Source organism: Centroberyx affinis, unplaced genomic scaffold, assembly GCF_046629955.1.
Source record: "Centroberyx affinis isolate AG114_WGS23_722 - 3 ecotype Tasmania unplaced genomic scaffold, CSIRO-AGI_Caff_v1 ptg000428l_1, whole genome shotgun sequence".
In the NCBI taxonomy this organism is placed as follows: domain Eukaryota; kingdom Metazoa; phylum Chordata; class Actinopteri; order Beryciformes; family Berycidae; genus Centroberyx; species Centroberyx affinis.
In genome coordinates, this window is record NW_027279092.1 from 144214 (window position 1) to 166377 (window position 22164).

At 43.7% G+C, this 22164-nt stretch overlaps 2 protein-coding genes across 2 annotated transcripts; both read left to right on the forward strand.

Annotated features, from left to right (window-relative positions):
- The first annotated feature begins 332 nt into the window (after positions 1-332).
- arf3a (ADP-ribosylation factor 3a) lies at positions 333-2737 on the forward strand. Its single transcript, XM_071516697.1, has 5 exons — positions 333-357; positions 1539-1720; positions 1860-1970; positions 2369-2493; positions 2576-2737. The coding sequence occupies exons 2-5, from the start codon at positions 1573-1575 to the stop codon at positions 2735-2737; spliced, it is 546 nt and encodes a 181-aa protein (XP_071372798.1). The 5' UTR covers positions 333-357; positions 1539-1572.
- Positions 2738-7873: 5136 nt separating this feature from the next.
- On the forward strand, positions 7874-21796 carry erbb3b (erb-b2 receptor tyrosine kinase 3b). Its single transcript, XM_071516730.1, has 28 exons — positions 7874-8105; positions 10718-10872; positions 11146-11332; positions 12571-12696; positions 12790-12852; positions 13054-13172; positions 13366-13507; positions 13749-13862; positions 13948-14065; positions 14151-14224; positions 14323-14413; positions 14920-15122; positions 15663-15795; positions 15906-15999; positions 16605-16762; positions 16889-16945; positions 17082-17223; positions 17372-17491; positions 17645-17743; positions 17924-18109; positions 18248-18403; positions 18529-18604; positions 18756-18902; positions 19073-19170; positions 19263-19439; positions 19539-19610; positions 19987-20277; positions 20676-21796. Exons 1-28 carry the CDS (start codon positions 8027-8029, stop codon positions 21339-21341), a joined length of 4143 nt encoding a protein of 1380 aa, XP_071372831.1. The 5' UTR covers positions 7874-8026; the 3' UTR covers positions 21342-21796.
- Positions 21797-22164: the final 368 nt, after the last annotated feature.

The following is a 22164-nucleotide window of genomic DNA, read 5'->3' on the forward strand; positions in this document are numbered from 1 at the left end:
GCACACAAACTGCAAAACATTTACAATAATATTAAAACGCCTAGTTTGTCAGAAAGACATATTTGTGTTAAGTATGTACCTGCATGTAATTAACATATGAACACAATATCGGACCTAACAGAAGCAGGTTGAGTCTACCAGTGTTTGATACTGATGTTACACTGTTAAGAAACGCCAAATTAAATTCCAGCAGACCTCTAGCACTGCTGTTGGCTTTTAATGAGTCATGAGGGATAACAAATGTGAGAGGTGTTCTTGACAATCTTACTACCGCGAGAATGTACAGTGTTACAGCCGTAGCTCATCGCGAGACTATCATCCAGCCCTTTGCCTGAATCCAGCTGATACCGTTGACGGGTAAGTGTGAATGAGATGCAAATTGTGAAAATGCCGAAAGATGTATACAGGTATGAAAAGCTTTCTGCGTCGTATCGTCGCTGTCTTACATAAAGGACACTTCTCGGTAAATGAACGGGTGTTAATCGACGACATCAGGCCGACTGGTGTGCTTGTCGTGACTGCACGAGAGGATTACAGCACACAAATTGACCCGGAGAAATTCATTTGGATTCTGAAGACGTTAAGATTGTTGCAACATTCGAAAAAATAATTGATTTATCCCGTTTTGCGGCGCGTGTATTCTCGTGTTGACATCTAAAGGCTGTTTCCTGCAGCATCAGCCATCTCCTCTTGCATTATGACAGATGTACATGGATGTGTGGCCACTGCAGCTGTACAGGCTAGCTAGCAGCTGTAGCATATGCATTTGGGGTTTTTTTTTTCGCTGTATGGATGCGTATCAATAACCAGCATTTAGTAACATGCGCTGAGATATTCAATCATAACGAGTGAAGGCTTCCCAGAGAAAACAAGGATGCTCCATCTGCCGCACAATAGGCTATTCGTGGTGATTTTGCTGATGAATTTATTTTGGATTGGTCCCATGTAACACCAAATGCACCTTAAATAGAATATAGAAGAACACAGCGCTGCAAGAGTTAAGTTCACATCAAAATAGACTTGGCCTGTTACAGGGGCAGCACCAAAAAAAGACTACAGAAAAGTGAAATTCAAAGTGTCACCTCAGTGCTGTATGCTGTGTGAACTATGAATACCAACAGGCCAAGGCTATGTCTCATACCACATAATATGCATTGATTGCTGCACTGACTTTCAAGATAATAGCCAGCAAACAGCGCTTACCATCATAAAAGGTAGTTACTCTGCACCACATGAAAGCTGATCCACATAACAGAGATCCAATATGGCAGCCGGTTTCCCCTGCTAGCTGTCAAAGTGTAAAGCAACAGCCTTCCAGTCAGGTCAGCTGCCTGCCGAGGTGTGAAGTATGCTTTTATTGGCTTTCCTCTGAGGTGGCTTCGAGCCGTAATGAGGTGTTAATGTTGAGAGTCGCGTTTGAAGAGCTACTGCGTCTCGCTGTTTTTGTGGCTTGGGCTCTGTAAGTGTGGTTCGCTGTTTGTTTTGGCTGCCCGGTTGCCATTTATAGCAACTGTCCTTTCGATTCCCCTCTGCAACAGTCCCATTGTGGTGAGGTGAGAGCAGCCAGTCATCATGGGAAACATCTTTGGCAACCTGTTGAAGAGCCTGATAGGGAAGAAGGAGATGAGGATTCTCATGGTGGGCCTGGATGCTGCGGGGAAAACCACCATCCTCTACAAACTGAAGCTGGGGGAGATCGTCACCACCATCCCAACAATCGGTGCGTGGGGAAAGAATTCATTATTGATAGCATTGAGTTTGTCCTGTTTCCCAAAGCCAAGTCAAAAACACGATTATGATTGTTCGTAAGTCAGTGAAATAAGCCATAAAGTAACCCTCATTGATTCGCCTTCATTCAGGTTTCAATGTGGAGACGGTGGAGTACAAGAACATCAGCTTCACAGTGTGGGACGTGGGTGGCCAGGACAAGATCCGGCCCCTCTGGAGGCACTACTTCCAAAACACCCAGGGTGAGGCGAACGAAAAAATCCTCCGAGCCGATACAGTAGTCGGCCATGTTGGAGTTAACAGGACAGTGGTGTGACAGATCCCGCAGCACAGACTGACCCCGAGCACCTGACTAATACTTTAGATGAGGTCATTTGCATACAGCGTCAGACTGTTTCAAATTATTATATTATTATCTTGGTGATGTTGAAAGCCTTGACAATGAATAATCTTGGTTTTAATATGTTGTTCATAGCAATGTGATGTCAGCATATTGTTAAAAGTGGGATGAAACTGATTACAGCCGCTCTGATTCTGGCGCAGGCAGCAGAGCTGATGGCTGTGTTTTGGTTAACCCCTAACGACAGTCACTGCTGTAAACCTTTTTTTTTTTTGAGAGTGTTTATCTCTCTTCCTGCAGGCCTGATCTTTGTGGTGGACAGTAACGACCGCGAGCGGGTAAATGAAGCGCGGGAGGAGCTCATGAGGATGCTGGCGGAGGACGAGCTGCGGGATGCCGTTCTTCTCGTCTTTGCCAACAAACAAGTAAGCTTCTTTCTGTCCTCCTCTTCTGTATTCCCTACTTTCTTGCAACCTCTTTCCTTACCTGCCGTGTGGTTTCGTGCAGGACCTGCCCAACGCCATGAACGCTGCGGAGATCACAGACAAGCTGGGCCTGCACTCCCTACGCCACCGCAACTGGTACATCCAGGCCACCTGCGCCACCAGCGGCGACGGCCTCTACGAGGGCCTGGACTGGCTGGCCAATCAGCTGAAGAACAAAAAGTGAAGGGTCCAATGAGGAGAGAGTGGGGAAGAGCCTGGGTGCCAGCTCCAGGTAGTGGTTATAGTTGATCCATTGTGTTTACATGGAGAGGCAGCGCTGAGCAGCTCCCAGGGGGCGACTCTCAATGGCTTCCCCCCCCCCCCAACTCCTACTTTCTTTACTTATTTTAATGACTTTAATTTGGTTGGATCTGCAGTGACTGTTTTTAATTATTTAGAAACCAATGGTGTAGAAGTTGACCTAAATGAGTTACATTCTATAAGCTGAATGCATAAATATTGGGATGTAATAATATGAAGTTATTGTAAAGGCATAAATATTTTCCCCTATTTGCAGTCTCTCTGTCTTTTAGATTTGTTCAGAAGAAATGATAAATCTAGACATGATGGCAAAGCAATCCTGTGTAACTGAACTTTCCCTCAGACACTTAATGTAAATTACAAAGAATGTTATGACTGTACTAGTAGTAGTACTACTACTAGCACAGTATACTATCAAATTGTGTGAAAACAGTATAATGGCTCAGATCGATTTAAACTTGCCATTTCATGTCCACACCAATGTTTTACCAACACCAAATTATGCACTTCAGAGCTCAACTTTCATTTTATTATTAAAAATCTTAGTTCATTTTGATTTTATATAAAAAAAAAAAAAGATGAAACTCAACAATACATGCTGACATACTGGATTGTCTTGAACAAATTGTATTTTTGTCACCATTTATTTATTTAGTTATTTATTTATTCATATGTTTATTTATTGTTTTTTTTGTTTTTTTTTCTAAAAGTATCATGTGCTTTCTCTCCCTTTATTGCAATGTATATTCACTACCAAGGCAGTCAGTGAAAAAAGAAACCCTAGTACCACTGTATATTACTACTACCCAGTCTGCATGGAGATATCCCAATACTGGCTCATGGGCTTGTAGGAGCGTTGAACTGCTGCAGGCCATTGCTGTAAATAAATAAAATGAAAGTGTTTTTAGGTGACTTGCCTGGTTAAATAAGGGTTAAAACACTGAGTCAGTGAGGTGTGGTAGCTGAACTGATACAGATGATAGAACAGGCAAACTGTACCAGTGCTGTGGCTTAGAAAAAATGCTGCTATTGGCCTGTGGAGAGTGATGCAGCGGAGCATGTGATGGGCAAAATTAGACAGCGTATACGGTTTCCAATGTGTTTTGTTTTGGGGTTTTTTTTTGCTGGTAGCTGCACTGTATCTGTCAAAATAACGCACATTGCTTGTCATCCTGATTTATTCATCCTTAATTGGCTTGACATTGTGTGTTTCTTGTGTTAACTGTATCTCTGTTTACCATGTTGCACAATTAACTTTTTAGGTGCATTGTTGTTGTGCAATATGCAATGTCTGTTTTTCTCGTATTCTGAATGGAGTATTTATTTATTTTGGACCAAAAGGCAAGTGTTGAGTTCAGTGTTGGTTCTATTAATTTGCTAATTGGGTCAGACGATGTCTTCTTGAGAGTTCACAAATCACGTAATTTGAAGAAAAAAAAAACAAGAGAGAGGATGATAGTAATATTGCATCATAAGGCATGTTAATACTGTAAAAGATCTGTAATAAAAGTGAATTATAATAGCCCGTTTCCTCAGACTATATTTGTTAGTCTAAGTTACTGCTGCTGGTTGGGACAATGTTGTACTGATAAATGTTATGGATTTAGTGTAAAGTTTACCTAACAACCTTCTAATATGCAAGAGCATGCTTTTCTATGTCAACGCAACTGTATATATGTTTATGTAACAAGAAAAGTATACAATAGTATTTGCGGTCAAAATGAAATTGTTGTTGATATACCTGTAGATATTGGGGTCAGTGTGTTGGCGGATATGTATAATTGACAACAGCTTGTGTGTGTGATGTGCCCTCTATTCAGTTCAGTTTGGTGTGAAAATTGTTTTTGTGGCCTTATATCGCCAGTGGTTAATTTCTCTTTGATAACAGTTTGTATGTAGGAATGTCTAACATTCAAATATCTCACTTATGATCTGTAACACTGATGCACTCACAGTAGTGTTGTGGCTAAATATCCTTCTTTTAACGACTATTGACTGAACTAATGTGGAAGATGAAGAAAAGCAAGACTACTTAACATTCCAAGTGATAATCTGTATTCAAAAAGAAAGCAACAGAAGCTGAATTGATTAATTTAGCAGAATATTATCAAGAGGAGAAAATGAAAACAACACAAACTGGTGCAAAAGTGTTGAATGATTCAATTATTCCTGGCACTACACTGATCAATCAATAAAAAGACCAAAACAGAATTTTGCTTTGCCTTGTACATTATATTTCCCTTCTTGTCATCATACTGTGTGTAGCAGGTTATGAACAGTTGTGTTTTGTCCTGCTTGTAAGATTTCTTTTTTCTTTTTTTTTTTCAGATTTTTATTTCAATCTTTTGCCCCTAGATTTGCTCAAAACTATTTAAACTCGGCTGAGATTCTAACTAGAGATTGATTACAACTCTGCTAATTGTTTGTCATCCCAGCTGTAGAGTTGCCAGCTAACACTAAGCCAGATTAATGGCACATATTGTCAGCTTGATTATTAAAATGTAATGATGGACATGGGCAGGATGAGGACAGGTCAAATGGATTCCAGCCGTTTTATAGTCTAGCAGTATATGATAGGACATGGATATAACCTTTCTCTTTTGGCCTTTACTAACTGCTGTCATCAAGAGAAGTTTGGCACAATCAGGTAGTTTCCCTGTGGAATTGCTTTGCTCCAGAGAGAGTCATCTTGGCCAGGGTTTGTCTGAGCCAATCAGAGGTCCATGCAGGGGAGAGTGCCGCTGTGTCTCCAGGGGTGTGACAGCAGTATGTGGGTCAGAGCTGCTCCCGGGGCCACCGGCCCCCAGGGCCCCCTGCAGGACGGCTACAATAGCGGCCCCAGGGCGGATGCCATAGCTGGGATTCCCACCCGTAACCGGGACGCCTTCGCCCAGGGCACAGACACACTGGCAGCAGCCCCACAATCAATTCATCAATCTCTGAAGGGAGTGGCAACTGCAAAAGGCCACAGCGCTCACCCCCACTGCTCGCCTTGGACAGGACAGGGCCACCAGGGCCGACACTCAGGCTGACACCAGGCACAGCCAAACTCAAGGAAACCATGGAGTCTTCTGTGGCCTTTATATGGAAACCAGTCACTGTGAACTGACAACAGAGAAACCCTCAGATCACAAACTCAGAATATGAAAGATAACACTGTCATTATCAAAGGTAGATTAGCTTAGTATCACTGCTTAGTGTCACGTAACATTATGTTCTTTTCACTTTCTCTTGTTTTAACAAGCAAGAGCAAAAACATTCACATTGAATTCTGTTTATGTATCTACACAAATGATTTAAGTAAGTCATGAAAATGTATACAGATACACACTTTTCCTCACTAATATTTTTTTTTAATGTTTTTCACCATTTGATAGGCAAGTAAACAAATGGCAGCTTTTTGTTTTGTTCATACCGATCAGAGACTGAATATAAATATATGGGTCAAAGATTTCTATTCTCAGAAACAGCCATTAAGATGTTAACATGGGCTTGAAGTTCAGTTCCCAGGCCCAGAGGCCCTGTTGTAAGAGCACCAATCCTCAGGCTATGTCTCCTCCTGCTGGATGGAGAACTGATAGGTATGAAATCAGCTTGGCAGTCAAGGCTGATGCACAGAGACGACACTCATGAATGGGCTGAATAACCATGTTCACTGAAAAGGATGGATTTCTTTTACACTTTGATCACATATACTTGGTGTCTGCTTTTAGTGGTGAACATTATAATATACTCAAATATCTACTTCTTTAGGAGCTTATCAACAAATGTAAGCAGATTTGCACTGAAAACTTATGATAAGGATGATAGCATAGTCTCATAATTAGCAATTATGTTAAATGCCTCTAAGCAGTTACTCAGAGGGAATGTATTGCTGCACAGGCCCTAATTTAAAAAAAATCAGGAAAAAATGATTTTTATTTTTATGACAATGTGGCCACAGTAGTGCAGCTATCTCTCTCTCCTACATTAAATTAACAACACTGCAGCTGTCAGAAACAGCCACATATATCCATCCATTAGTGAGTTGCTGCCTTTTCACTGGCAGCTACATGCCTAGGAATGTTGACCGCTCTGAAGCCATTTTCTCAAATTAAGCATGTTCTTGTTTTGGGATCAGAAGTCACTTGACCAACTGACAATGTGCCCATTGTGACAGGCCGCTCCATACGCATCAAAGACGTGATTAACCAGTTGACAGGGCTGGGGGACAATACTGCTCTTTACAGGGGAACAGTGCAGCCACTCAGCACTGGCACTGACTGGGAGCCAGCAGCACTGCTGCCACATGCAGCAGCTGACAACATGGAACCAAAATAACTGCACATTAAGGAGGACGTTGCATGTTCAGCACACTGACCTACAGTACAGTATGTTGTTGAGGAGGCAGATTGATATTTTCTAAAGCAAAATGTTTAGATCACAAACTAATTCATCTGCCATATTTGGTATATTTCAAAAACAGTATAAATATTCAAGTCTTTTACAGGTATATTTGATTATTGGCACTATTATGGGTAGGGTTGGCCTATTGAAGGTAAAAGTGTCAAGTAACACTTTCATTTTCATGTATTATTTAGTTTTATCTATTAGTATTTAGTTTGTTTACTGTGATATTTGTATTTGGTATTTGTGGGAAAACAATCTCAATCATCTACTCATATTTTTGTAGAATATTTCATATCACTGTATTGAATCTTTTTAGCCTACTAATCGTTTTGTTTACTTCGTTTTTACTAACTGTTCTTTGCCTGATTTTGCTTGTTTCGAGTGCGTGCAACAATTAAACCGCTAAATCTACTGGGCAAAAAGACGGAACAACCCCTGATTGGTGAATAATTCGGGCTCCTGGCCAATCACAAGTGTCTGTCTGGGAGGGAGTCCTCAGCGTCAGAATAGGCTGCCACTTGTTCGCCGCTTCCAATTTCTCAATTGGCGCGCCTTATCTACTCTCACTACATGTTTTATTGGAAGATTTTGAAGAAGGAGTTGCATTCCACCTTCACTTTGACTCGGAGTTTTGTTTGTGATTATTCCCGTCATCTTCCCGAGACAGAGCGTGGAGCCTGGAATAATCTTTGACTGGATACTTGATATTATTCCTTTGCTTTTTATACATAACTTTCCTGAACTGATTTTTTTTTAGCTTTCTTGAGGACTATTCAGACTTGTAGGACATGGTAATATCTTTCTGAACAGATTCGACAGCAACATGGATCGTTGGAGGGTTATTTCACTGTGTGTGATATTAATATCGAGTCTACACACAGCATCATCCCAAACCCATGAAGGTAGGACATTTTCTAATCATGATTCTATATCAGATATATTGCCTCGCCTTTTTATAATAGTAAGCCGAGGAACAATATAAGTAAGAGATATGAAAGTTTGTTCAAGGAAGGCAAATATGTGAAGTATAATAATGTAGTAGTCATATCTTCCATGTTAGTCACACACACACACACACGCACACACCCACATACACCTTTCACAGTGCTTGGCCATGCGTTGGCCCCATTTTTTATTGCTCTTTTCCTGTAACACCTATGGGTGCGTCTCTGCCCCAGTCACTGTATGGGAGTCAGTCACCTGTTGGTTCTGAGTCACACTTAATCCATCATTACCTGCAGCCCTGAAAGCTCACCAGTACCAACATGACATGGATACAATAATCAAGTTTTTGTTTTATAGAATAGAATAGAATAGAATAGAACAGAACAGAATACTCTTTCTCGGGGAGAGTGAGGGATAGGAATGTTTTGCTCCCTTTGCCTTTTCCTTATAGTGAGCTCAGGTGACTGTAATTTCTAAATGATTAACCCACATGTTTCTCTACCTCTCTCTCAGATCAGATAGTACTTGCTCTGTTCTCCTCCTATAGGGAGCTACTCTCATCTTTGCTGCACTCATTACTGGGCTGTAATCAAGTCCCAGACTGTGGTAATATGTCACCAATTTAGCTGCCGCCGGCGATGAGTGGAAACAACACTAATATCCTGGTGGGGACTAAATTGGATGGCAGTCCTCCCAGTTGTAAAAGGCTGCTGAGGACAATTGGTCCGTTTTGTGTTGATAAGTGTAGTTCAGTCCTTTCTTTTGGTGATCCTTATTGTTTTGGTAAATAATGACAATCAGTCAATTACTGATCTTAATGTAATTTAGGGTTTGCTATGGATCACAAACACTTGAAGTTGTTTGGATTGTGTGCATTGGAATTGGCTGTAGCCCTACTGAGTTTTGACCTGACAGTTTAAAGCCCATGGAAGCCATTATGTATGCATGTGTTTGCTGCATGCATGTCTGTTTTTTAATTGCCCGTGGACTTTTTTTTTTCTGTCCAACTGCTTGGCAGTCCCCACCCATCTGTGTGTTTACAGAGGGTTAAAGTGGCCTTTGAGCCTGAATCACTGTGCTCTCTCCCAGATAAGCCGTTTTGAGTTTCCTTTACAACTTCCACTCCTCTTCAATGCCAATATTTACTCGAGTAAGAGGACCATGCGTAAATGAATGAGTGTGTTAAGATATGGCTTACCTATGTGTGTGATTGTGTGTGTGTGTGTGTGTTGTGGGGGTCCTGTACATGCTGCTCTTTTTACAGTCATCCAACTCTCCAACACTTGCACTGATAACATTCATATGGCAAGCAGCTAAGGTTCAAATATCAAGATAAGGAGTTCCAATTTATGATTCATTCGGGAAACTGGGACATCACGAGTGATACCTTGCCACGTTTCACTATGAAGAGGAAGAACACTTGTGTTAACTGCTGCAGGTGCCTAATGTGATGGGGGGCAGTGCCACTGTTTTGTTGGGTCAATAAGAGATGGTGTGTATGTCTCGTCCGTTCACGATATTTCCTTTCCCTCCGCCAGAATGTAGTTCTTACACATGGCCCATTGTCTTTTGGTATGATCTCAGCAACGCAGACCCCTCAGACACACTCACACACACACGCACACACACACACACACACACACACACACACACACACACACACACACACACACACACACATACACTGAAGCACTGTCTGTCACTGCATCACTCTTCACTCACTGGGAAACACTGTCCACATTTATAGCTTCATCACAATGCAGTACTTTGTCTGGGAAAGCCCTGTTCCCGCACCCTCCACTCCATCAGCCCCGGGCCTGGTCTGCTCCATGTAGAGGGGTTATGGCCTGCCTGTCTTTCCCTGCTCCACTTCAAACACTCCAGCCAACACAGCAACAGACACAGCACCAGAAAGACACAAAATCAAAAACAGCATCAGAAAGACACATCAAACCCCATAACACTGCAGCAGCAATCCAGTCCTATCACTCAACAGTGCATGATTTGTTCAGCTTTAGTAATTAGGATGCTAGGCAATAGTGATGCGCCGATATATCGAAATTCAGTATAACGCAGTGCAAAAATGTGACAATACGTATCGTGGGTCAGAAAAATGAATCGTGATATTAGCTCCATTTCATTCTGCTGTAGTAAATACAAATGAGATGGCATGCCCATCACAATTTCACAAGCTCTCCATCCAAATTATATTATTTGCACTTTATAATAACAATTTAAAATTGTTGTTTACATTCTAGATTTGTGTCTCTGAAATAAACATAATTCTGCACAGTCATATTGCACAGTCATATTGTTGTCATTTAACTTTTATTTATTACATTGTATCGTGGTTGTATCGAATCATGAATCTCATATCGTGGATTGAATCGTATTGTGAGATAAGCATATTGTCAGTAGGCAAGTAAAAGTGATATTTTGACTTACAATTCCCTTAAAATCTGAAATCTAAAACGAGAATGCTTTCCCATCCGTTCATCAGCAAAACATCCAGTCCTTAGTTGTTGCCAAACTCAGTGGAATATGTGTCTTTCTTCCCTGTGTGTCTCAGTGGTGTGTCCTGGTACCCAGAACGGTCTGAGCTCCACAGGCTCTCAGGAGAATCAGTACAAAATGATTAAGGACCGGTATGACGGCTGTGAGATCATCATGGGCAACCTGGAGATCACTCAGATCGAGAGCAACTGGGACTTCTCCTTCCTCGGGGTAAAACGTTTCCTTTCTTCCCTTGTCTTTCAGCTGCTTTGTATTACAAGGTGCAGAAGTCGTGTACCACACTGCTTGCCAGGCATCTCCTTGGCAGGGACTGTTAATGTAATTGATTTTCAAGACCGTCGTCCCACCTATTCTGTTAGTTTTCCTGTTGATAGAAGACATGGTGGGAGGAGAGTAGATTAAACACTTTCCCTACTAAATCAATCACCACCGGAATCCTTCTAATCTGGGAACCTGTCTGTTGTTTTTCGTCTTTCCCTACAGACAATCCGCGAGGTGACTGGCTACGTCCTCATCGCCATGAACCTGTTTCAGCAGCTTCCTCTGGGGCAGCTGCGGGTCATCAGAGGGAACAACCTGTATGAAAGACGCTTCGCCCTGTCTGTCTTCTTCAACTACCCCAAGTACGGCTCCAAGGGCCTGCGGCACCTGGGGCTCACAAACCTGACAGGTGAGGATGGGTTGGAGGGAGAGGAGACATCAGAGAAGGGAAAAAACCGAGAGAAGGATGAACGAAGGTAGATGTACAGTTGGTGAGGGGTAAAGGGGTTTTGGTGAGATTCAGAGATTTACACCAAGCTTGGTTGGAGTGGGTTCTTTAAACTCTGGAGCTGTTTACTACTTTAGTTTGGTGTGTTTGGGCAGGTGAGAACAATGGCATTCGAACTCGAATGGCATCAAATAACTGCAGATCGCCTGAAAATGAAGGTCTTGGTCCTCTTTCAAGCGAACTGCGGTGCGGTTGCGTAATTGTACCAACTACAACTAAACAACCCTAAAATGTCTGGATATATGGGTATAAGAAGATGGATGTTGACATCTGATAGCAAGCAGTTCTACATGCTTGGAATGCCTAGCATGACAAAACCAAAGTCTCAAATGATGCCCATATTCAGGTATTTCAAGTCACGGCAAGTTTATTTATATACCCCTTTATCACAAGCATGTCATATACATGTCTCATACCATACTACATCATTATACTATACTATATCAAAAACTCACATTCACATCTATGGGCAATTTAGAGTCCCAATTCACCAAACCTGCATGTCTTTAGACTGTGGGAGGAAACCTACACATACACAGAGAGAACGTGCAAACTCCACACAGAAAGGAGCAGGGCGGAGACTGGAACCCAGGACCTTCTTGCCTAACCACTAAGCCACTGCACCACCTTCATGTGATCTCAAGTGGTATGAACACCAGAGAAGGTCATTTACAAGGAGAAAAGAGACAAAGAGAAATGAGATATGGCATGCTTTTTTAAAAACATAAAAACAACAACAACAAAAATGGCGTATTACAGAGTCCATTAAACTCCATCTAATCCAAAACCACCTGTACCAAACTACTGTGCCTCATTCAGCCAAAGGCTGGCAGGTGCATATTTTGCCATGGGAGTTAAAGAAGATTGATAGTTAAAGCCTGACTAATGACTCAGCAATGAAAACAGTTTTCCAGTATTCCCATGAAGTGTAAGTGTATCCATGCATAGTTACATGTATTCAGATGTGTTTCAGGCTATGGGAGAGGAGCAGGTTTTCCCAACGTGCTGCAGCTTGTTGGGGCTATTGTTTAACTGCAGTGTCTGCTAAACTATGAACTTTTTCCACTTTGTCTCCATCACTTGCATCACGTCTCCCTCCTCTGCCCTAATTTCATTCTCTCCCACTCCCTTGTTCGCAGAGATTCTGGAGGGAGGAGTGCAGATTATCAACAACAAGTACCTGAGCTACGGCCCCTGGGTCTTCTGGCAGGACATAGTGAGAGACAGTAGCGCTCCTATTGACGTCCAATACAACGGAGAGAGAGGTCAGTGTCGGGACAGTCGTATTTTACAGATCCCAAATGTATCTCTAGCTGTCTCTTTCTCATATATATGCTCTCTCTCTCTCTCTCTCTCAGGCTCATGCCACCCATCTTGCGGTGATTACTGCTGGGGGCCAAAAGAAAACCAATGTCAGACCTGTGAGTGCCGTGTCTTTCAGTTTCCCTATCTCTCTGTGTTTTTCTCTGTGTTCTCTCTCTTTTCCTCCTTCTCTCTCTCTCTCTACAGAATGTCTTTCTTCACACACACAGGAAAACAGAGAGAGACACAAAGACACACACACACACACACGTTGGTGACCTCTGTCCAACCCCCTGTCTCTCTCCTCCTGTGTGTCTCAGTGACTAAGACCGTGTGCGCTCCGCAGTGTAATGGCCGCTGTTTTGGGACCAGCCCCAGGGACTGCTGTCACATAGAGTGTGCAGCGGGATGCAAAGGCCCTCTGGACGTGGACTGCTTTGTGAGTGCACCGCCTGTGTCTCTCTATGGGAATCTGCTAATAAACCCAAGAGGAAGATCGCTCCTTATACGCCCTTATTTACAGTCATACAGAGGACATAGGTTTATGATTCCTCGTAAGGAGTTATATGTATTTGTGTGTGTGTGGGTGGGTGTGTGTGTGTGTGTGTGTGTGTGTGTGTCTGTGTGCCTAGGCATGCCGTCACTTCAATGACTCAGGAGCCTGTGTGCCGCAGTGTCCCCAGACTTTGATCTATAACAAGCAGACCTTTCAGATGGAGACCAACCCCAATGCCAAATATCAGTATGGATCCATCTGTGTCTCCCAGTGCCCCAGTGAGTGGCCTTTGTGTATTTGTGTGTATACTAAACAAATATTGTTGTTTCTTTTTGTGTCAAGTGAAATAATATAGCTATTTACATGTTGTTTCTGCAACTATTCTGCATTACAAAATTTTGCTAATAAGGTTCTAAATGAGTGCCAATGTTGCTTCTGTCTCTTCTGAATCTCTCTCCCCCTCCTTGATGTTTCCTCTTCTGCTTCCCTCTTTCCTTCCCCTCTTTCTTCTTCCTCTAGCCCATTTTGTGGTGGACGGCAGCTCCTGTGTGAGCGGCTGCCCGCCGGACAAGACGGAGGTGGAGAGAGGAGGCCAGAAGCAGTGTGAGCTCTGTAGTGGACTCTGCCCAAAAGGTTGGCACTAGTAAATACTTTCCGCATGTTATACTTATTTTATGTGTTGATTATCTGCTAACAATGGTGTTTCGTCACTCTCTAGCCTGTGAAGGCACTGGCGCTGAGCACAGACAGACGGTGGACTCCAGCAACATTGACAGCTTCATCAATTGCACCAAGATCCAGGGCAGCCTTCACTTCCTGGTCACAGGGATTCTTGGGTAATTGTCCACACGGCCCAAGGAGTCTCGGAACAGAGTGCGTTGCAGTCAGCTGTTTCATAGTGTGCTTTTGTCTGTTTCTCAGAGATGAGTTTAAAAAGATCCCACCCCTAGATGCCAAAAAGCTGGAGGTGTTCCGCACTGTCACAGAAATAACAGGTTTGTATATAATGTGTGTTGTTGTTAATAACGAATAGCAATGCATTAATACTGTTTAAGATTTAAGATTAACACTGTTGATGATGTTTAATTGCCAGATATCCTAAACATCCAGTCGTGGCCCAAAGAACTAAGCGATCTCTCAGTTTTTTCGGGCCTCACTACCATACAGGGGCGGTCCCTCTACAAGTAAGGCCTGTGTGCATGTGTGTGCCTGTGTACATGCCATACGGGAATGTACTGTACGTTTGCCTAACTGAAGTCCATCTCCATTACATGTTAAGTGTTGCATAATAACCAGATATGTCATCATACACCTTCTTTTGTGCATGCTTAATACCCAAAGCTGCTTTTTTGTGTAAACAGCTTACGGCAAGCCCCCTGTGCATGTAACCTCTCTTTCTCTTTGTGTCTCACCCGCCTGCGCTCCTTGTACTGACGTCCTTCACCAGTGTAAGGAGGTATGAACTGTGTGTGATCCCGTAACGCTGACACCCCAAACTGCAGCATGGCACTAAAACCACAATATAATGTGCAGATACAAACCAGATGTACTGCCATCTTCGTGAAATCTTGGACATAAATTCTGTTTCAAATCTTCTTTCCCCAACTTTCTTAATCATTTTAATTTGTTTTCTCTGTTTTCCATTGTCCGTTTCCACTCCCTCCTCTGTCCCCAAATTCCTCCCGCTCAGACGTTTTTCTCTGATGGTGATGCGTATCCCCACCCTTACCTCTCTGGGTCTGCGTTCTCTCCGAGAGATCAGCGATGGCAGTGTTTACCTCAGTCAGAACGCCAACCTCTGTTACCACCACACTGTCAACTGGACCCAGCTGTTCAGAGGCCGCAGAACCCAACCCAACGACATCAAGTACAACAGGCCGCTGGCAGAGTGTGGTGAGCCGGGCTGGGGATCTGGCAGAAGGAGGGGGTGGGTGATGGGGGTCTATGATGAACTGCTGCATTGAGTACCTGTTGCTATTGTTAAAAGTGAACCAACTACTGTATATACCTATGACCGTCTATTATTACTGAAAGGGGCATGAAGCAATTTATTACTTTTATTGACCTCCATCGTTTACCAAGGAACTGCAACAACCATGATGGGTTTCTGGCACAGCTTACCATGGCCTGTATTTAACTTAAATAAAGTCACAATATTTCACAATAGAGATGAGTAAGCTAGCTAATTAGAGAATCAGGAACATCTAGTGGAGATGTAATATATCAAGAATCGTGATAATAAAACTGCTTTGTCATTTGCTGTTTTGGCTTGAGTCCAAAATGTCTTACGATGGCACTTACTCATAGCACTGTCTATAACTGAATTAATTCCTCACCATCTTCATGTATCTGACATTTTTGTTTGAATTTAGTTTGAATAAATAGTCACAGTTTTGTTTCATTCATGTTGTTCTTCCGTTGTCATGTCTCCAGTGGAGGAAGGCCATGTGTGCGACCCGCTGTGTTCAGACTCAGGCTGCTGGGGCCCGGGGCCGGACCAGTGTCTCTCCTGCAGGAACTACTACCGAGATGGCACCTGTGTGGGCAACTGTAATTTCTACAGCGGGTCAGTTTCTATACGTGTTCGTATGGTTATGACTGATGTTACTTGTATAGGGTTCTGTTGAATTGATTCCTTTTATGTGACTAGAGGTCTGTTGAATATCGTGTCCCCAGAACTCCAAGGGAATTTGCAGGGTCCGAGGGCGAGTGTGTCGTCTGTCATCCAGAGTGTCAGCCTCAGGATCAGAGGACCAGCTGCACTGGACCGGTAATCACTTAATTTGAAAATACAGTAACAGTGTGGCCCACGGCATTTTTCTGAGCTCTTTCTTCCTGGCATTTTACCCACTCAGAACACTGTTTGGGGCATGACTCACCCTCAAATATGTCCTCCCACACAGTTTTTAGCCTTATTGTTTCTTTTTTGTTACCTTTTTATTGTAATGTGAGCACCGCATGGATGTGGATTGCCTTTGTTTGCTCCAGTACTTTTAACTCACAGAATCTTTTGAAAAAACTTGCAACATTTTGTACCTTCTATCTGATGAAAAAAATTACAAGACCTCAGCAAAAGCCTGGACAAGTTGCTGCTTTCTTCCATTAAGTAATATTGAATTTCTGTCACTTATTGCCCATTAGATTACAAATTACAAAGCTAACAGCTCTTAATCATTCATCCTGGCTTGGAATCAAAGTATAAGTAATACACAAAGGTGATTTCTTGCACTATTTCACTGTTCATTGCTGCTGGAAATGCCAACTTTTCTGTCATTAGGATGTAATCTCTTTCTGATGAATAATCTCTCTCCCTCTGTGTCCATCTGTCTCTCATGTTTCTCATTCTTTATCCACCTCTCTTCCACTCTCTGTCAGGGGGCAGATGAGTGTGTGGAGTGTGCCAAACTGAGGGACGGTCCTTACTGTGTGTCCTCTTGTCCCAGTGGTGTGAATGATGGACAGACGGGACTGATCTTCAAATACTCCAACAACGAGGGTCACTGTGAACCATGCCACTTCAACTGCACGCAGGGGTGAGACTATACTGAATGTGTGTGTGTGTGTGCGTACTTATGTGCTTTCATATGTGGCCATGCATGGATATATCACAATAAATCAATGAAATGTTGAAGATAATGATGTTGTCTCATCTGTTACAGATGCTCTGGCCCAGGACTGAGTGACTGTTTAGGGACAGCCAGATTGGCAATTAGCAGGTAAGTGTTTCCCCCTGCTGGTGAATATAAAACACTACACCGCAATGCATGGATCCATCCACGATTCACCATGATTCATAGGATCAGACATGACTCATTTCCATGCATAACTATCATCTTGCTCTTCTCCCTGCAGTGGCCAGATTACAGGAATAGCTTTAGGCGTCCCAGTTGCCCTGATAGTCTGCCTGGTGTTGTTCCTCCTGGGCTTGCTGTACCACCGAGGCCTGGCCATCCGCCGCAAGAGAGCCATGAGGAGGTACCTGGAGAGCGGAGAGGTGAGACTCTTGGGACCGTCCCATGGGCTGTTGCCATGAGCACATATGCCTTGCCAGCTACCTCCATTTGTTTTCACTGAGAGCCAAATGGGTTGAGGGGAATGTTGGAAATTATAATCATCTGAGTAATATGCTTGTGTTTTGGCAGAGTTTTGAGCCTCTGGGTCCTGGGGAGAAAGGGACTAAGGCCCATGCCCGTATCCTGAGGGCCCAAGAGCTGAAAAAGATCAAAGCCCTTGGCTCTGGAGTTTTTGGCACAGTGCACAAGGTAGTACTATTAATAAATCTCCAGTCTCTGTATAATTATCCACTGATTTATGTATAATAACTGTTACTCCATAAGATTCCTAATATCCCACTATTATATAAATAGTACAGACCCATCAGAACTGATGTGATGGCAGTTAAAATTGTGTTTTAGGGCTTTTGGACTCCAGAGGGAGAGACAGTGAAGATCCCTGTGGCCATTAAGACCATCCAGGACAGCTCAGGCCGCCAGACCTTCACAGAGATCACTGATGTGAGAGCCAAACTCTCTTACATACACTGTCAAATTTCACTAAAGTTCAAACCCCTCTGAAATAACATGCTGTGTTAAATGTGATCTAAAATATAATGAGAAGGAACAAGGATGCCTATTACTCTCAATAGTCACCATGGGAAAAATATTTTGTATTTTTCCGTCTTGCTTCTTGTGCAGCACATGCTGGCCATGGGCAGCCTGGACCACCCCTATATCGTTCGGCTCTTAGGCATCTGTCCAGGTGCCAGTCTACAGCTGGTCACCCAGCTCAGTTCCCAGGGGTCCTTACTGGAGCACATCAGGCACCACAAGGACAGCCTGGACCCCCAGCGCCTGCTTAACTGGTGTGTGCAGATTGCTAAGGTGAGTACAGCTGTGGTGGTAATAGAGATTGATGTTTACATGCTACTTATGGTCTTTTTTTTAGAGACCATGCATCATGACTACGCTGTCCAAGTATACAATTCATAAGTGAGTCATGGTGACACCTGTGTGTCTCAGGGTATGTACTACCTAGAGGAACACTGTATGGTCCATAGGAACCTGGCTGCTCGCAATGTCCTGCTGAAGAATGACTACCAGGTCCAGATCTCTGACTATGCTGTAGCAGACCTCCTCTATCCCGACGACAAGAAATATGTCTACAGTGACGCCAAGGTTATTATGACTCATTCCATTCAAGATACACCTTGAATTGTTAATCAAGTCACAGATAAGAGTGTGTTCTGGTAATGGAATCAAAACCATTTAATGGCCCCTCTGCAATTTATCTTTCCCTCCAGACACCCATAAAATGGATGGCACTGGAAAGCATCTTGTTTCGAAGATACACTCATCAAAGTGATGTTTGGAGTTACGGTAAGAGGCTGTGTGTTTGTGCGTGTGTGTATTTTGTTTCTGTGTGTATCTTGTGCTATATGTTCCAATAAATTAACCTGGCCACCTCCTGAACACCGCTGTCTGTCTTTTGGTGATCATCCACACATGTGGCATCTCCTTTCCCAAACAGGGGTGACAATGTGGGAGATGATGTCATTTGGGGCGGAGCCCTATGCGTCTGTGTTGCCTTATGATGTGCCCAGTCTGTTGGAGAAGGGCGAGCGTCTGTCCCAGCCCCACATCTGTACTATAGACGTCTACATGGTCATGGTCAAGTGTGAGTCACACATGCCGTACAGCATCTCAGTGTGTAGGGCCTTAAACACATACACACATATGGACACACACACATGCACATACACACACTCTTACACATGCACACACATACATATACACCTGATCTGCATGGTATGTGAAAGCACACCCTCCATCACTTTTTCTTTGCAGGCTGGATGATTGATGAAAATATACGACCGACCTTCAAAGAGCTGGCCAGTGACTTTACTCGAATGGCAAGAGACCCCCATAGATACCTTGTCATCAAGGTGAGGCCATAATGGTCAATTATTGTGCAACTTTGAGTCCATTGGCCTGTTGACTGAGGCCTTAAACCCTGAACTTCCATGCTGTCATTTAGTTGGAAGGAGGAGAAGTGAGCTCAGAGGAGATCCACCAGAGAGATTCAGAACGAGGGCTTTTGGAGGCAGCTTTGGAAGACCAAGATGAGGAGGGGTTGGAAGGTGGATTGGCTACACCTCCTCTTCACCACTCTCCATCCAGGAGTCTGTCTCGTTTGAGGATTAATTCTTACAGGGTAATATATCTAGTCTTATAGATTCTATAAGGACTATTGCCAGTGGACTGGAGCCAGGGGAACTAACACATAATATTTATTTTCCTCCCTGATCTACAGAGTGGCAGCTCTCAGGCCGGACCAGTAGGGTACCTGCCAATGACCCCCGGACCAGTAGACAACATCCGCCAGGTGTGACGCACACACATTCACACACACACACACACACACACACACACACACACACATACACATACACTGAAATGTAGCTAGTAAGACCATTGACAGTTAATGTTTGCACGGCACAGGTGATAATGGAGGCAGATATATTTAGCTGTGACACTCTTAAAACACTGAACGGCTCTCTTTAATCAGCAATATTACTCCACGTTGCCAAATAGCAGCACTTAAATCAATATTATGACTCAAAACTACCAACAAATCATTACCTCAGGAAGTGAGGCACATAAAAATGTGTTATCCCCGTCCCACTGGTCCCATTTGAAAATAATAGGATTCATTTCTACGGGCTGCTGCATCACTCAAAGTCTGTACTTTTCTGTTTCAGCTGTGGTCTCAGAGGTCCCGTCGGAGCTCAGCGAGGACGCTGTCTGAGGGGTCAGAGGGCAGGGGGAGCGGCCAGGAGGTAGAGCTGCCTGACGCAGTTTTGCTGACTGGCAGTCTTCGCAGGGCCAGGGGCGGCACAGAGCGGGCCAGCTCCCGCACATCCATGAGGCGGCACAGGAAACTCTCTACAGCCTCAAATCTATCCTCACAGAAGGTGCAGGTTGAGGAGGAAGAGGAGGAGGTGGACAAGTTCGGCTATGTTCTGCCTGGGTCATCTGGCACTCCAGAGAGAGGTAATTATCTGACTCCTAACACATGGATCTATTATAAGAGCATGCTGACTTTCATTATCATATTGAAAATGACTGACAAACTATAGCAATGTCATAAACCACACATACTAATCTAAGACTTCTTCCCTGATCGGCTCACCTAGTTTCCAGAATCACTCATACCAGGGGAAGGAACTCAAGATCTGCCAGGAACCAATCGTCTTCCTTGTCAGTAGCCTCAGATCTTTCCCAAGAATATGAAGTCATGAGCAAACAGTCTGGCCCTTCTCCTCGCTCACCCAGAGGTGCCTCCAAGGAGTTAGATGATAAAACCTCACCATTACCCTCTCCAATCTACAAGTCACCCTTACCAGTAGTGGAGACAATACACAGGGAGACGCAGACACTTCCAAGCTCTGCTGTTAAGAGTGAGAAGCCAAATGAGGATTGCGAGGGGAGTGTGGCACAGCGAAGGGACTCTGCAGAAAAACATCAGCAGCCTGAGAGTGGGATCAGGGCTGTGGCTGACCAAGGAGAAGCACCCCAGGGTGCTGGGGAGTACGAGTACATGGACATCCGGAGCTCCCATTCTGAGGAGAGAGAGAATCCAATATGGGAGAGACGGGCGAGTCAAACATCTGTGCAGAAAACAACAGAGACGGAGGAAATGGACCGGACAGAGGAGAGCCAGATAGTGGAGGGGGTGAAAAAGGAACCAGAGGAAGAAGAGGAAGAGGAGAAGTACCCCAACACAAATAAACAACCCAGACTTCAGGAGACTCTGAGCAGCACGGCCGGGCCCGGGCCAGATGTGCTCACAGCTGGGGCGGACGAGGTGGAGGAGTACGAGGAGATGGCCGGCTTTGGAGGGGCATCCCGCGGGTGGGAGCGGGCAGAGTACCAGAACCTCCCAGCGAAGGGGAAGGCTGATTCGGAGGAGATGGGCAGTAGCAGGTGTGCAGGGCTCGGGGGATACATCAAGGTGTGTGCAGGCGTCAGAGAGCCCAGCAGCAGCACATCATTTGACAACCCAGATTACTGGCACAGCAGACTGTTCCTCAAGCCAGATGCTGTGCGCACCTAATAATGTGGACTGGGACAAAAACACAACAATTACTGTAAAGCTTTGTCAGTTGTTTTAGTTCGGGTCGTTGGTGCTGTTTTCTAAACAGAATTGCAACATCCAACATCAAAGAAACACTGAAAGATCAAATAAATTTGAATCTCATTTCACTGGTTATAATGGTGTAAATAAATGTTTATGATACCAATTTTATGTGTTGGCATATAGGACCAAAATACATTGTAGGTTTTATCCACAGAACAATCATGTGATCATTCTGTATTTGCACTTGAATTAAAATGACTGTATGAACAGTTCCTGGTTATACGATGTTTACCATAGGCATACATAGCCAACCTCACCACGTATATGTCCTTGTCACAATGATTGTGTAATGTGAAGTATTCAAGTTTCATTTGTGCAGAGCAGTCTTTTTGTACATTTTACTATAATGTGAATTATGACATGAAACAATAAAACACAGACTTCTTTTGCAAATGTCCACCATGTGTGTTCAGTAACGCTGGCTGGCATTATGAAGATGGCACAGCGGAGAAAATTGAGATGGAGGCATGTGAATGCTGACCAGTGACGCACTCGCGCGCAATTTATCGTTCGGCGGACGGAGCCAGATCGGAGATATCATGGCAAACTGTGAGGCTTAGCTTCTGCTTACTTCCGTCTTCGTTCAGATCCCGTTAATCATACTAGACAGATTCTTTTTGGTTGGGACTCAGTGAGAGTGCATCATTTAATCCATTATCGTAATCGCGAGAGGTTTATGTGATTTCGCCAAGCAGCGAGACCGTATGTCTTATGAAGCTGCTGATAGTGTCTAGAAATG